At 41.8% G+C, this 15471-nt stretch overlaps 2 protein-coding genes across 2 annotated transcripts in view; one reads left to right on the forward strand and one right to left on the reverse strand.

The window, feature by feature from the left end:
* Window positions 1-1830: 1830 nt before the first annotated feature.
* On the forward strand, window positions 1831-4287 carry LOC111981306 (liver-expressed antimicrobial peptide 2). Its single transcript, XM_024012523.2, has 3 exons — window positions 1831-1929; window positions 2339-2478; window positions 2627-4287. The coding sequence occupies exons 1-3, from the start codon at window positions 1870-1872 to the stop codon at window positions 2661-2663; spliced, it is 237 nt and encodes a 78-aa protein (XP_023868291.1). The 5' UTR covers window positions 1831-1869; the 3' UTR covers window positions 2664-4287.
* scarb2c (scavenger receptor class B, member 2c) overlaps window positions 3028-15471 on the reverse strand; it is a 48667-nt gene continuing 36223 nt past the window's right edge. The window contains exons 7-9 of the mRNA XM_070449588.1: window positions 12845-12896; window positions 6704-6856; window positions 3028-5595 (exon numbers count right to left, since the gene is read on the reverse strand). Coding sequence (XP_070305689.1) covers window positions 5557-5595; window positions 6704-6856; window positions 12845-12896 — 244 coding nt within the window. The 3' untranslated portion in view covers window positions 3028-5556. The remainder of the gene's footprint in view (window positions 5596-6703; window positions 6857-12844; window positions 12897-15471) is intronic.

Here is a 15471-nt window from a genome sequence, read left to right on the forward strand (position 1 = left end):
GGAACTGAATACTTTCCGAATGCACTGTAAGTCACAAACGGTGTGATTAACGAAAGATGAGGTTGGGGGGGGGGTAGCTTTCCCGCAGCTTGGAGAAGGCTCCATTCACTAGTTCATATTGTTAGTCAGACCCCAAGCTCTAAGTCTTTGCTCACCTTCTGTGGCTGGCAAGGGTGACTACTAACCAGGCTGCCATGTTTGGCTTGACAAATGACAGCGAAGGAGTTGGCAAGAGCACAATCAGGCTTAGGACCAGGCTAGATGACTGCATATGGCTGTTTACTGTACTGTATGTGAATAGCAGGATGGGGATGATGAGAGAGGACTAGAGCTGTTGCACCAGACCATGACCCCTGTCTTGACCCCTTATCTATTATACTGCAACAGAAGGTGTTTACGGGCTTGTTGATTCAGGGACTTTTCCTTTCTCTGTGTTACAATGAAACCTCTAAATTCTTCAACTCCAGGCTGTATCAAATCCGGACGTGATTGGGAGTCCTATAMGGCGGCGCACAATTGGCCCAGGTTTGGCCACTAACACACCAGACTATAAACTGAACCACCCCCAATATACAGTACTGCTGATGAATTCATGTGAGACCACTGTGCTCCTGAACCCTGCATACGTGAGACCAATGTGCTCCTGAACCCTGCATACGTGAGACCAATGTGCTCCTGAACCCTGCATACGTGAGACCAATGGTGCTCCTGAACCCTGCATACGTGAGACCGCATGTGCTGCCTGAACTCCTGCAAATATGAGACGCACTGTGGCTCTGAACCCTGCATATGTGGAGACCAATGTGATCCTGAACCCTGCATACGTGAGACCAATGTGCTCCTGAACCCTGCATATGTGAGACCAATGTGCTCCTGAACCCTGCAATATGTGAGACCAATGTGCTCCTGAACCTGCATACGTGAGACCAATGTGCTCCTGAACTCTGCATATGTGAGACCAATGTGTTCCTGAACCCTGCATACGTGAGACCAATGTGCTCCTGAACTCTGCATATGTGAGACCAATGTGCTCCTGAACCTGCATACGTGAGACAATGTGCTCCTGAACCCTGCATACGTGAGACCATGTCTCCTGAACCCTGCATATGAGACCACTGTGCTCCTGAACCCTGCATATGTGAGACCAATGTGATCCTGAACCCTGCATCGTGAGACAAATGTGCTCCTGAACCCTGCATATGTGAGACCAATGTGCTCCTGAACCCTGCATACGTGAGACCAATGTGCTCCTGAACTCTGCATATGTGAGACCAATGTGGCTCCTGAACTCTGCATACGTGAGACCAATGTGCTCCTGAACCCTGCATCACGTGAGACCAATGTGCTCCTGAACCCTGCATACGTGAGACCAATGTGCTCCTGAACCCTGCATATGTGAGAGTGCTTCTCGGTCCACACCAGTTCTGGTTTCAAATAGTAATTGATTTGTTACAAATAATTTAGCTACTATTGACGGAGTTTGTCTGGTGCAATGGAATAGTCTAGTCCCAAAAGTACAAACACCATACATCTGGAACTCCAGGCAGACTCAATAAAGCAACAAATTCAATGAAAAACAAGAACTTCAAATACTATTTGAACCCAAGTCTGACCCACCCAGCTCTGAGAGGATAGGAGCCATAGTATGGTAAAAAGGTGTCAGCGACCTACCCTGCAGACGTGGAGTTGCCCTCATTTTGACCCCGGGTAAAGTGTTCTTAGAACACGCCCCCCCCTTCCACCACCGATGATCGTTGCCCTTGGCAATCCTTATCATATAGATTAGCACCTCTAATATAAGTGGCCGGTCGAGGCTCCTCTAGTCTCATTTACACGGAATTCAGGAGTCTAGTCTCTGCTCTCTTCAACATGAGGACAGCACAGTACATTGCCCTCTTCATGTTCCTGACTCTGCTCTGCCCAATCCAGGTAGGATGCTAGGTCTTTGATCTTGTCCACCAGCCGGGTTCACTCTATGCAATATACAATGGAGCCTGGGGAGAGGGGGGGAAGAGGTTAGCCTATATCTGATCTGATGCTATATCAGCTTGGCATTAACATCAAGTTTATTTAGTCCTCATCCACTCTCCCTGAAATGTTGGGGGGGGGATTTTGCCTTTTTGGATCAAGATCTAAAATTGTATTGGGAAATTTGCTAGCATTGCTGCAGGTTGTAGCTTCAGGATCTGTCTGTGTTGTAACAGACCATCTACAGAAGAACTTCCGTCATGCTGTTTCAGTCAACGAGCCGTGTTTCAATGAGACTTAAAAGAAAATCCTGCACACTGCATTTGTTTATAAAGGAGAATGACATTACGCCTTCCTCCACCTTCCTTAGGTGCAGACCGCTCCCGTGCCTGAGGATTGGACAGGCCTGATCACCCGAGCCAAGCGCTCTCTCCTTTGGCGATGGAATACTCTGAAGCCTGTTGGCGCAAGCTGCAGAGAGCACGACGAGTGTGGGACCAAATACTGCAGGTACTGGATTTGAAAAGAGAGAGCTATAAATCCAAACCATAACACTAGCTTATACTAATTTCCAGTGCTATGCTCCTATTCAAAACAATTTCTTTCCATTTGTAACACATTTTTAAATCTTTGGATATTTTTGTCCCATTTCTCACAGGAAAAAGATCTGTTCTTTCCAGGTTTTTACATCTTGAACTGAAATGTGAGCTCTRCTATAACTCTGGACACAGCCAGAACAACAATCAATGGAAAAGCAACAATCAATGGAGCCTGTCAATGGAATGCCTAACTGTTCCAAGTGATGTCACAGGACTTCATTTGGCTCACCAAATATTTGGTAAAAACAGCTAACCAACTAATTTGAACAGCTCAAAACTTCAGAACTGATAAAAAAAATGTGCCAGGTACAGTCTAACAGTAAGTAAGCTGTAAATGTTGTAAAGTTATGTGAACCCGGTATCAGTATGTACAATCAGATAATAGCTTTCCCATTGGAGATACTTCATTTATCCAATCAACAAAATGTTTCAAAAACAAAATACAGACAATGCACTCAACCAACATGAAGCAGTTTATTGACAAGAAAAACAAATGTCTGTGGAAGATACGTTTAAAACTGTGACGATGCCATTGAGCCGTTATTTATTTGTAAATTATTTATTTGTATATATTGTCAAGATTGTACACACACACACAATGTAAATAATGTTMAAATATATTATTGAATTTTTTTGTGACATGGTAGTAAAAGTATTTTATTGTTTCTTACAACAACAACAACAACAAAAAAGCCATGCAGGTTCTCTCTCTCAGAGTAAAATAATAATACACATATYCAATAACAATTATAATTCATACTAGTTCAGATGCTAGACAGAAAAATTATTAAGAAAAAAGTAGTCTGCAACTATGCATATCAGTGATCGGAGCATATCAGAGTTGTGAACATTACTTGGATGCTCTACAGATGGTCGTACTATCAACAAACTACCTGTTGATATACCATCTGTTGATCAGCAACTGCTTGCTAAGGTTAACGTTAGTGTTAAGGTATAGAATAAGAGTTTAGGGTAAGGGTTACGTTTAGGGTACGGGTTACGTTTAGGGTACGGGTTACGTTTAGGGTACGGGTTACGTTTAGGGTTAGTAGATAGCTAGTTGAAATGTTACTGATACTCTTATCACTCTAAAATAGACAAGAATACACACGCCTGTCTGTTGTTGTGAAACTGGTTCATCACAAAAATAAAGAAATTGGAAACAACGTTTTTAAATGCAGATTCTGGAAGCAGGAATATCACGCAGCATATGATTTGCCACTTCTCTCAGTGATCACAAGCCCAGCAGCAGAAAATTGTTGTCATGCAAATATCCAGTATTTTCTCATGCGTCTATACTCTTACTTAGTACTGTTTTGACAAGGTATCAATTAGCAATGATATATTTAACAGTGGATTCCAATGCCTGCTGACTGAATACACTGATCTGTTTGATAAAATGTTGATAACTTCCCCTATACGTATGTAGGTACGTAGTTATAATCAGAAGTGGTGAAAAACTTTTTCAATTAAAGTAGTATGACCTCATCCGGTGTTTGGTTCAATTCCATTTCAATTCAGTCAATCCAGGATGTAATTTTTTCCCCAGTTTTTTTTCAATTTAAATGGAACTGATCCCTACTCTGTAGCCCCTATTATTTCACACAAACCAGACAGATCATTCCTCATAGGCTGACCAGACAGATCATTCCTCATAGGCCGACCAGACAGATCATTCCTCATAGGCCGACCAGACAGATCATTCCTCATAGGCCGACCAGACAGATCATTCCTCAAAAGGCTGACAAGCAGTATAAAAACATATATAAAAGTGACAATGTCACTGGGGTGTGTAATATAAGAATAACTTCCCTGCGCTAACGTCAGCAGTCCAAATGGGGGATGTTTTGATACACTGTAAAACTTAAAATGTCTCAAATAGCCTCCTGTCCCTTTTAATAGCCAGGCGACGGGACATATTTCAGCAAATAAACGGGCATTTCAAATAAACGCCTGGGCTCTAAATTAATTATTTACGASGTTTGACTTGTTACATTAAACAATTTAGTAATGACTCAAATTATAGCAATCATCCATTTTTTATCGCCATTAAGAAACCTCTATCCATTGGCTGCTAACAGCTGAGAACTGCTAACTAATTGGCAAGCACAAAAACAGTCGACAACTTCAGGAGTACAGATCCCCGTCAGATCGCCCTCTAGTTAGTGGTGAAAATAAGAACTTACGAAAATGCAGTCAAAGAAGAGAATCATTATTCTGTCAAGGAAACATTTTTTTTTCTTCTAAATAGAGGCATACTAACAGAAAATAAACTTGACCGTATGTAAATGATTAGAATGCTGGAAGTGAATGCTGGAATTAAACAATTAACTATGGAAATTAACAAAAGCTGTGTGCATTAAGGAAATAGAAGCCTGTCTCTAATATACATCAGSTGTGTTAAGTKATTTCAGCAAATAAACACCCAGGCTATTAATTGAAGTTTTACAACATTCCCGAATAATAATGATGATAGCGATAGATGAYAATAATATTACAATTCTTTTCAACAGCCTCTCAATGTCTGACATGATCTTGGCAATCTGCCCGAGCTTCTATCCTCTCTCAATCCCTACTATCAGTGTTTAATCTCTCTSTGTGACCCTAAAACACAACATTTAAAAACAACAAAAAATATGAAATAAAAAAGTACAGTCAGCCTCCTTGTAACTCATGTTTAAAAAAAAAACAAAAAACAATTATGGATAAAAACAAAAATAATAACGGATTAAAATGTCAGACTTTAGAAAGTATTTTAACTATTCATTTTCAAAGATTTTAAAACATTCTCGATCCGGTCCCTGATCTAGCCTTACAGTAGAGTCAATAGTGAGGTTATGGTTACAGGGTAGAAGCTGATTAAATCTGGTAAAGTGGAGATAGTACACAGTCAGAACCCTTGATATTGTTAACAAAACATGGATGGCAATCCTAATCCTGTCCTCCCAGGATACCACTTCCTGTGGAGAGAATTCTACTTCCTGTGGGACTAGGACTTCAGAAGGGGCTGGCGTTCGGCAGAAGAGCTCTGAGGAGAACATTTTAAGAAAAAATATCAATATTTAGTCCGATCTGATTTCAGATCTGTTGTTTTCAGATAACGAGCCTTTACATGTTGTGTATCCCAGAACTCAAGCATAAAGCATAAAAGGACTTGGCTTGAGAAAAAAGGATTTGAGTATGAAGGGCTGAGTTTTACGCAAGGGTCTAGGGACTCAACTCTGACTTAGAAGTTTGACTGACGAGACCTACATGTGTTCTTGATGGTTGATTTCGCCCCTCTACATCGTTACATAAGAAAACAGACCAACAGCCAACTATACCTAGTCAGGACTCTCTTTAAGCACATATTGTTTTGATAACATCCTGAGTGGGGAACATGTATCCATCATAGAAAGCTGTGCGTGACTTCTCAGGATGCTGCCAAGGTTACTTTTTTTTTTTTTTTTTTTAAATACCAAAACATTATTGAATACTCGATTCTGATTGGCTGAATGGAGTTTTTGTGAGAACAGCCCCTGATAATGTGTCGGGAACCTTCTCTTCCTCCAGTTTCCTGGTATTATTACACTAACATGTAGCTACAGGGTGGAGTTGTTTATGACTTACATAACAACTTCCAAATGGAACAGATGACATCTTCATGAAGTCATAGGCTACGTCAGGTTTCCCAAACTCGGTCCTGGGGCCCCCCCTGGGTGCACGTTTTGGTTTTTGCCATAGCACTACACAGCTGATTMAAATAATGAACCTTGATAAGGAGTTGGTTACTGGAATCAGCTGTGTAGTGCTAGGGCAAAACCAAAACATGCACCCGGGGGGGTGCCCAGGACCGAGTTTGGAAGACCCTGCSCTATATAGGGGTGGCATGTAGTCTAGTGGTTAGAGCGTTGGACTACTACCTGAAAGTTTGCTAGATCAAATCCCCGAGGTGACAAGGTAAAAATCTGTCATTCTGCCCCTGAACAGGGCAGTTAACCCACTGTTCCCAGGTAGGCCGTCATTATAAATAAGAATTTGTTCTTAACTGACTTGCCTGGTTAAACAAAGGTTAAATAAAAATATATAGTGCACTACTTTGGACCTGAGCCCTACGACACATGAATGACCAATGACCTACGGCTATGACCTCTCACCTCTGGGATCCGTTGACGACACTGGACCACCATGAAGACAACGCCCAGGAGGATGCCTAAGCCAATCAACATAAAGGGTATGTTGACCACTACGTTGCCCTCCGCCACGATCACCTGCAGCTGTTTGGCCGATATCTCATCGATCACAACACTCTGTGGGGAGAAGAGAAGACATAAGGGGGTCATACATGCTTATGTCAAGTCATACCATGCATTATAACTGGATCATAATGCATTATATCTGCAGGCTAAAATGTAACATGTAAGAGGTAACAGGTAAAGAGTTAAATAGCTGAGGAACGCTCAACTCTGTTCTCTTATATTGAGGCAGAGTTGAGTTATAACTGGTCAGGTGATTTGCTAACAACAACATGATCAAGTGCAAGATAACCAAGATAACAGATTTTTCAAGGCTTCTGGAACGAAATGCTGTCGGCATGCTCAACCGGTGACGTTCATTCAGCCGACAGAAACTTTCAACCAGTTCTCCCCATTAAGCAACGAGTCGGAGTCAGAGGCCGAGCCTTCTCAGGTCTTTCCTCCACCCGTTACGGGGTCTGAGCCTTCTCTGGTCTCTCCTCCACCCGTTACGGGGTCTGAGCCGCCGAAGCCTCCCACTATTAGCTCTGACAAATTGAAAACCCTAGTCATTGGCAACTCCATTACYCGCAGTGTTAGCTGGAAGATTATTTTTAAGTCTTATCATATACTGTTTACCAGGGGGCAGGGCTACTGACGTTAAGGCTAATCTGAAGAGGGTGCTGGCTAAAGATAAAACTGGCGAGTGTACAGAGTATAGGGATATTGTTATCCATATCGGCACCAACGATGTTCGGATGAAACAGTCAGAGGTCACCAAGCGCAACATAGTTTCAGTGTGTAAATTAGCTAGAAAGATGTATCGACATCGAGTAAATGTCTCTGGCCCCCTCCCAGTTAAGGAGAGTGATGAGCTCTACAGCAGTCTCACAACTCAATCACTGGTTGAAAACTTTTCTGCCCCTCCCTCAATATAGCACTTGCAGATAATTGGCCCTCTTTCTGGGACTCACTCACAAACAGGACCAAGCCTGGCCTGCTGAGGAGTGACAGACTCCGTCCTAGCTGGAGTGGTGCTCTCATCTTATCAACATAGACAGGGCTCAAATTCCTCTAGCGCCACAATGAGACAGCCAGTGAAGTCTGCCACTAGCACAGTCAGTGTAGTCAGCTCAGCTATCCCCATTGAGACTGTCTGTGCCTCAATCTAGGTTGGGCAAAACTAAACATGGCACTGTTCGCCTTCGCAATCTCACTGGAATAAAGACCTCCTCCATTCCTGTCATTATTGAAAGAGATTGTGATATCTCACATCTCAAAAAAAGGGCCCCTTAATGTTAGATCCCTCACTTCAAAGGCAGTTATAGTCAATGAACTAATCACTGATCATAATCTTGATGTGATTGGCCTGACAAACAYGGCTCAAGCCTGATGAATTTACTGTGTTAAATGAGGCCTCTCCTCCTGTTTACACTAGTTACTATATCCCCCGTGCATTCCTCAAAAGCGGCGGTGTTGCTAACATTTACGATAGCAAATTTATATTTTCACCCCCCCAAAATGACTGCGTTTTCATATTTTGAGCTTCTAGTCATGAAATCCTTGCAGCCTACTCAATCACTTTTTATAGCTACTGTTCACAGGCCTCCTGGGCCGTATACAGCGTTCCTCACAGAGTTCCCTGAATTCCTATCGGACCTTGTAGTCATGGCAGATCATTCAAATTTTTGGTGATTTCAATATTCACATGGAAAAGTCCACAGACCCATCATCGACTCAGTGGGTTTTTTCCAACATGTCTCCGGACCAAGTCATTGCCACAGTCATACCCTGGATCTAGTTTTAACCCRTKGAATAAATRTTGTGGATCTATGTGTTTCTCATCATAATCCTGGACTATCGGACCACCATCTTATTACTTTTGCAATCACAACAAATAATCTGATCCGACCTAGGATCTAAATTTAACCTTGCGTAATACCCTAGATGCAGTCGCACCCCTAAAAATAAAATAAAAATTTCACAAGAAATTAGCTACCTGGTATATAGAAAATGCACGAGCCATGAAGCAAGCTTCCAGAAAATTAGAAAGACAGTACCGTGTAATATCGAAGAGCCCTCACTGATGCTCGATCATCCTATTTTTCCAACCTAATTGAGGAGAATAAGAACAATCCAAAATGTATTTTTGATACTGTTCTTAAGCTAACTAAAAAGTTGCATTCCCCAAGAGAGGATGACTCACTTCAGCAGTGAATTCATGAACTTCTTTGACGAAAATATAATTATAAAGCAAATTACCGACTCCTCTTTGAATCTGCATATATCTCCAAAGCTCAGTTGTCCTGAGTCTGCACAACACTGCCAGCACTTAGGATCAATGGAGACACTCAAGTTTTATAATCCTGTATTTATTGACACATTGATGAAAATAGTCATGGCCTCTAAACCGTCAAGCTGCATACTGGACCCTATTCCAACTAAACTACTGAAAGAGCTGCTTCCTGTGCTTGGTCCTCCCATGTTGAACAGAATAAACGGCTCCCTATCCACCAGATGTGTACCAAACTCAATAAAAGTGGCAGTAATAAAGCCTCTCTTGAAAAAGCCAAACCTTGACATATTTAACATTTTCCTTGACCCTGAAAATGTATAAAAATAATAATAATTAAACAGAGATGCTTTAAGTCTTTATTGAAGACTCATCTCTTCAGTGGGTCCTATGATTGATTGTTGTCTGGCCCAAGCGTGCGATGGTGAACAGCAAGGCACTGGAGCGAAAAAACGCCCTTGCTGTCTATTCCCAGCCGGTTCCCCTTTCTCCACTGAGATTCTCTGCCTTTGACCCTATTACTGGGGGCTGAGTCACTGGCTTACTGGTGGTCGTCCATGGTGTCCCTAGGAGGGGTGCGTCATTTGAGTGGGTTGAGTCACTGACTTGATCTTCCTGTCCGGTTTTGTGCCCCCACGGGCTTGTGCGGTGAAGTAGATCGTTGTGGGCTATACTCGGCCTTGTCTCAGGGTAGTAAGTTGGTGGTCTGTTGATTTCCCTCTAGTGGTGTGGGGGCTGTGCATTGGCAAAGTGGGTGGTGTTATATCATGCCTGGTTGGCCCAGTCTGTTATATCTGGTGTAATTCCACTGTCTTATCTGGTGTCCTGTGTGAATTTACGTATGCTCCCTTAATTCTCTCTCTCTCCCTCCCCTCCTAGAGGATCTGAGCCCGAGGACCATGCCTCAGGACTACCTGGCCTGATGACTCCTTGCTGTCCCCAGTCCACCTGGCCGTGCTGCTGCTCCAGTTTCAACTGTTCTGCCTGCGGCTATGGAACCCTGACCTGTTCACCGGACGTGCTACCTTGTCCTGCGGTTTCCGACTCTCACTCTCTGTAAAAATGGCCAGCTCATCTCCTTTCCAAGRCMCCAAATTTGTTTTGGTTTTCCTCGTGCTCTGAATAGACACCCTGTGGTGGTTGCTACCGGCCTAAAATCCAGACCCTCCGTTTTTTTTATTTTTACTTGCTTATTGTGTAGTGGAAGATAGAAATAACTGTATGCCTATGGATGTGTAGCTAGCTACAGGATGTAGCCGATCTGTGTATGGACCCAAAAACGTTTGGTATGAATATTAGTTCAGATCCTATCTATGAACTTCAGCTATCATAGTTCTTGTATCAACTGCAAGTCTGAATGGCATTATTGAAGCCTATGGATAGAGAACAATATAACAACTTTAATTGTGCTAAGGATACAAATCCTATATACATGTACTGTAGTTATTACCACGCATGAGATCCCCACATTGTAGCCTGTACATTGAATATATTCACTGATCATGTACTCTTCCTTGGCAAATAAAGGTGCGGTTCAGGTATGAATCTCTGTGAGACATTCTTTTTCAGTCATTATCCAATACCAGGAGTATCAAACTCCATTCTTTGAATGATGCTATGTCTGCATGTATGTATTACAATTATACACTTATTCACTGCTCCTGGGACATCAATGATWACACATTGTAACTATGCAATAAACTAGTGAAGAGGCGACTSCRGGATGMTSGCCTTCTAGGCAGAGTTCCTCTGTCCACTGTCTGTGATCTTTTGCCCATATTTTCTTTTTATTGGCCAGTCTGAGATATGGCTTTTTCTTTGCAACTCTGCCTAGAAGGCCAGCATCCCGGAGTCACCTCTTCACTGTTGACRTTGAGACTGGTGTTTGCGGGGACTATTTAATGAAGCTGCCAGTTGAGGACTTGTGAGGCGTCAGTGTCTAGTTTGAGAAACAAATGTACTTGTCCTCCTGGTCAGTTGTGCACCTCCCACTCCTCTTTCTATTCTGGTTAGAGCCAGTTTGCGCTGTTCTGTGAAGGGAGTTGTACACAGCGTTGTACGAGATCTTCAGTTTCTTGGCAATTTCTCGAAAGGAATTGCCTTCATTTCTCAGAACAAGAATAGACTGACTAGTTTCAGAAGAAAGTTATTTGTTTCTGGCCATTTTGAGCCTGTAATCAAACCCACAAATGCTGATGCTCCAGATACTCAACTAGTCTAAAGAAGGCCAGCTTTATTGCTTATTTAAATCAGAACAACAGTTTTCAGCTGTGCTAACATAATTGCAAAATGGTTTTCTAATGATCAATTAGCCTTTAAAAATGATAAACTTGGATTAGCTAACACAACGTTCCATTGGAACACAGGAGTGATGGTTGCTGATAATGGGCCTCTGTACACCTATGTAGATATTCCATAAAAAAAATTAAAAAAATCTGCCGTTTCCAGCTACAATAGTCACTTACAACATTAACAATGTCTACAATGTATTTCTGATCAATTTTAAATGTTTTTTTAAAGAAAAGCACAAGGACATTTCTAAATGACCCCAAACTTTTGAACGATAGTACGTACGTACGTACGTAACACTAATCTGGGTTTGGTGGATGCCAGGAGAACGCTACCTGCCCCAATGCATAGTGCCAACTGTAAAGTTTGGTGGAGGAGGAATAATGGTCTGGGGCTGTTTTTCATTGTTCGGGCTAGGCCCCTTGTTCCAGTGAAGGGAAATCTTAACACTACAGCATACAAAGACATTCTAGACGACTCTGTGCTTCCAACTTTGTGGCAACAGTTTGGGGAAGGCCCTTTCCTGTTTCAGCATGACAATGCACCAAGCGAGGTCCATGCAGAAATGGTTTGTCGAGTTCGTTGTGGAAGAACTTGACTGGCCAAACAGAGCCCTGATATCAACCCCATCGAACACCTTTGGGATGAATTGGAACGCCGACTGCGAGACAGGTTTAATCACCCACAAGTCCCTGCAGCAAAGTTCCAACATCTAGTTGAAAGCCTTCCCAGAAAAGTAGAGGCTGTTATAGCAGCAAAGGGGGTAACCAACTCCATATTAATGCCCATTATTTTAGAATGAGATGTTCGACGAGCATACTTTTGGTAATCTAGCGTATCGACATAAGTTCAGCAACTGCACTCTTCTCATATTACTCTGTAGGCTACTGACCTATTCAAAGCTTCCTCCTAAAAACACCCTCTGTTCAAATATGTTTCTTCTACAGTTCATACTAGCATTGATGAGACAGCACTAATGGTGAACCTTCTTAGTTCCTAAAGTGACATAGAGTGTCTAAGGCCTACATAAGGTGGTCATAACAAATGTTATGAAGCCTGACGCAGGAGTGGTCTGCTATTCAGTTACCTTTGCTCCAGATAACTGGCGTAAGACTTAAGGACATTCCTGGCTGAGCATGTATCATGTTTTCTCATCTAAGAAAATGTTCAGCATTGTTGTGAGCCATGTGTCATTCTATTTATGTTTTTGGATCAGGATTTTATTAACTTTGACCTAGTGGGGAACAATCGCTCATTCAGATAATTAGTTAAATCACATGCCAAACTAACAACAACATCAATAAATTATACGAACGTGGACACCCCAAAAACATCTTCGTAAACAACAGCAGAAGAGGAACTGAACTAAATGAAGCTATATGCTGGGCCATCAGAAGTGTTATCAATCTGCCAGTAGGCACAATGAAGATGCATGTAAATAGCAGATACATTGCGTGAAATAATGACCACGCCCAGCTTACCTCATTGAGATAGAGTACAGGAAACACCAGAGTCCTGATATCACCTGTTTGGCTGCAAAGAGAAGGGAGGACAAATGTTAGAACAACTATAGAATCTAAAGCCATTGTTTTGATCATGGTGAGACTAAAAGGGACGTGACTTACAGACATTCCGACACCAAAACCTTAAACTGCACTGTTGGAACACAAGCATTTCGCTACACCCGCAATAACATCGGCTAAACATGTATACGTGACCAATAAAATTGGATTAGATTTGAAACTGACCCTAACCTTAACCAACCTGAACTTTAACCCCTAACATTGACCTAATTTTAAGTAATTGAGAAATTCAACATTAGTTTGCCAGTCAGTCACGCCCCCTTAGTTTTCCCCTGTATGATCATTGCATGAAATCACTTAAGAATGGACTTGTATTCCGCACTATGTAAATTTATTTTCAGAATGAATTTACTCTGTTGTAATATGAGAACCTGCTTGTTACTAGGTTTGGGCGGTATATACCGTGGTATTTGGGAAAAGCCACAGGATGGTTTTTCAATACCCTCAAAACATTTTAATATTTGTAGCAACTTAAGTTAATACCTGCAGTCAACTTGTGTAATACCTTAGGAGACAAAGCAGATTGCGTTCCTCATTTCACCGGTCACATTATGAAGCTTACCATAGTTCCCCCAGAAAAGTTGAGCCAGTCACGTGTTAGTAAATAGCACAACGGTAGAAAGAGGGAGCTGGTGAGTCCATAGAGTTCTATATCTATTGGAGAGTCTCTGTGGTGCAGCACACGAGGTGAGGAAGTTACACATATGCAATTCACTACTAAATGTTTGGCCGTGGACAAGTGAAAGTGAACGAGGTAAATTGTGCAAATGAACAAAGGAGTGATGCATGCTTTTCTGAAGGAAGAGGAGCATGTGTACGTGGAGAAGAAGAGAAGAAGGGAAGAAAAAKAACACTAGTAGGGACAAAAAAAAATGGCAGCTGTACAGATAACTCAACCAGAGCTCTTTGACTTCTGACAGATATCACTGAAAATAACATCTGGTAGCCACTGGCTATGCTTGTATAACGTTATGAGCTGGATTTGCCAGTCTTCGCAATTAGTTTGTTCGTTTTCACTCGTTAGCATTTAGCTAACAGTGTCTATGTGATTTCGCTATTATTAGTTTGTGCTAATTTTGGTAATAGTGGGCTTTTCTCGTGTTTTTAGCACCCCCTTGTGTACTATGCCGGTAATATCGTAAATCCCTGGATGAGAGATGGACGGTATGACTATATGAAAATCTGAATACTGCCCAAACCTACTTGTTAGCCATTAAATTATTATTATTATTATTATTATTATTATTTTTTTTTTTAATCGCTCACTTAATACACTACTATAGTATCGTGTGTTTGTCAGTGCTCTGAACAAGATGAAGCCTGCCAACATCACAATCATCAGCAAGCCATTCCATACCCTGTTTTCCCATTTTTCATGTGCCGACCAGTAGTTGAGTAGCATGTATGTATGTTACACCACTGAAACTGATCCAAGTCGTATCATGCTACTGGACACACACTCTCTCATGCATCTAAATGAATTTAAGCTGAACTAACCTGTAAATCTGGTGGTAGTCAGACCAGCAGGACTAACTGGAGACAACAAACTGATGTTTTGTTTTATAAGAAAACATCATGGAAACTTAATTAACTCAATCTTTAAAAAAAAATTTGAGCTAATTACTTAAATTTAGTGACGAACAAATTAGAAAAATAAAAGTAGGGGTTACGATAAGGTCAGATGAGTGCATGGTGGACACCAGACCTGGGTTCAAATACTATTTGAAATCCTTTCACATACTTTTATTAGCTTGGCTTGATTGAGCTTGCCTGGTGCAATGAAACCAATAGAATAATTCRCAAACCATGCCCACCTGGCACTCCAGGCAGACTAAAACAAAAGATAAATGTATTTAAAATATTATTTTTTTTAAATGTAATTGAACCCAGGTCTGATGGACATCGGYGCTAACAAGGATCCACACGATGATACAACCAGTACGTGCATATCAAATCCTCATCACAATAAATGATGTGAGGAAAGAGCACCTGTAACGGTGTACAGAGCAGAGTCAGAGTGCACTTCAGACTTACAAATACTGTTGTTCACACCCTGGGGACCATGTCAGATGTTGATGAGTTTTGACTGACCGAAGGTCACCAATGTTATGATAACAGCGTAATTAACAATTCTTCAGAAAGACTCAGCACAGTCAGTCTCTACTAAAGGCTATACATTGTAGCCTGATGACTGTCGGCATGTTATGTGGTTGGAGAAAAATCACTTTAATTGATTTGTAATTTAGTTTTTCAAAAAACAGGTCAGACTGGTCGGAAGAGACTACCTACAGGAAGCTTGTGTAAGCATGCTGAGCGTGTAATGCCGGGAGGCCTAGCGATTAGAGCGTTGAGCCAGTAAACTGAAAGGTCGCGAATTCAAATCCCAGAGCCGACAAGATGAGAAATCTRTCAATGTGCCCTTAAGCAAGGAACTGCTCCAAGGTCGCCGTTGATAATGACTGACCCTGGCCGTGACCCCACTCTCCGAGGGTGTTTCACCGGGACTTGGTATATATAAAATAAAC

The sequence above is a fragment of the Salvelinus sp. IW2-2015 genome, linkage group LG20, assembly GCF_002910315.2.
Source record: "Salvelinus sp. IW2-2015 linkage group LG20, ASM291031v2, whole genome shotgun sequence".
In the NCBI taxonomy this organism is placed as follows: Eukaryota; Metazoa; Chordata; class Actinopteri; order Salmoniformes; family Salmonidae; genus Salvelinus; species Salvelinus sp. IW2-2015.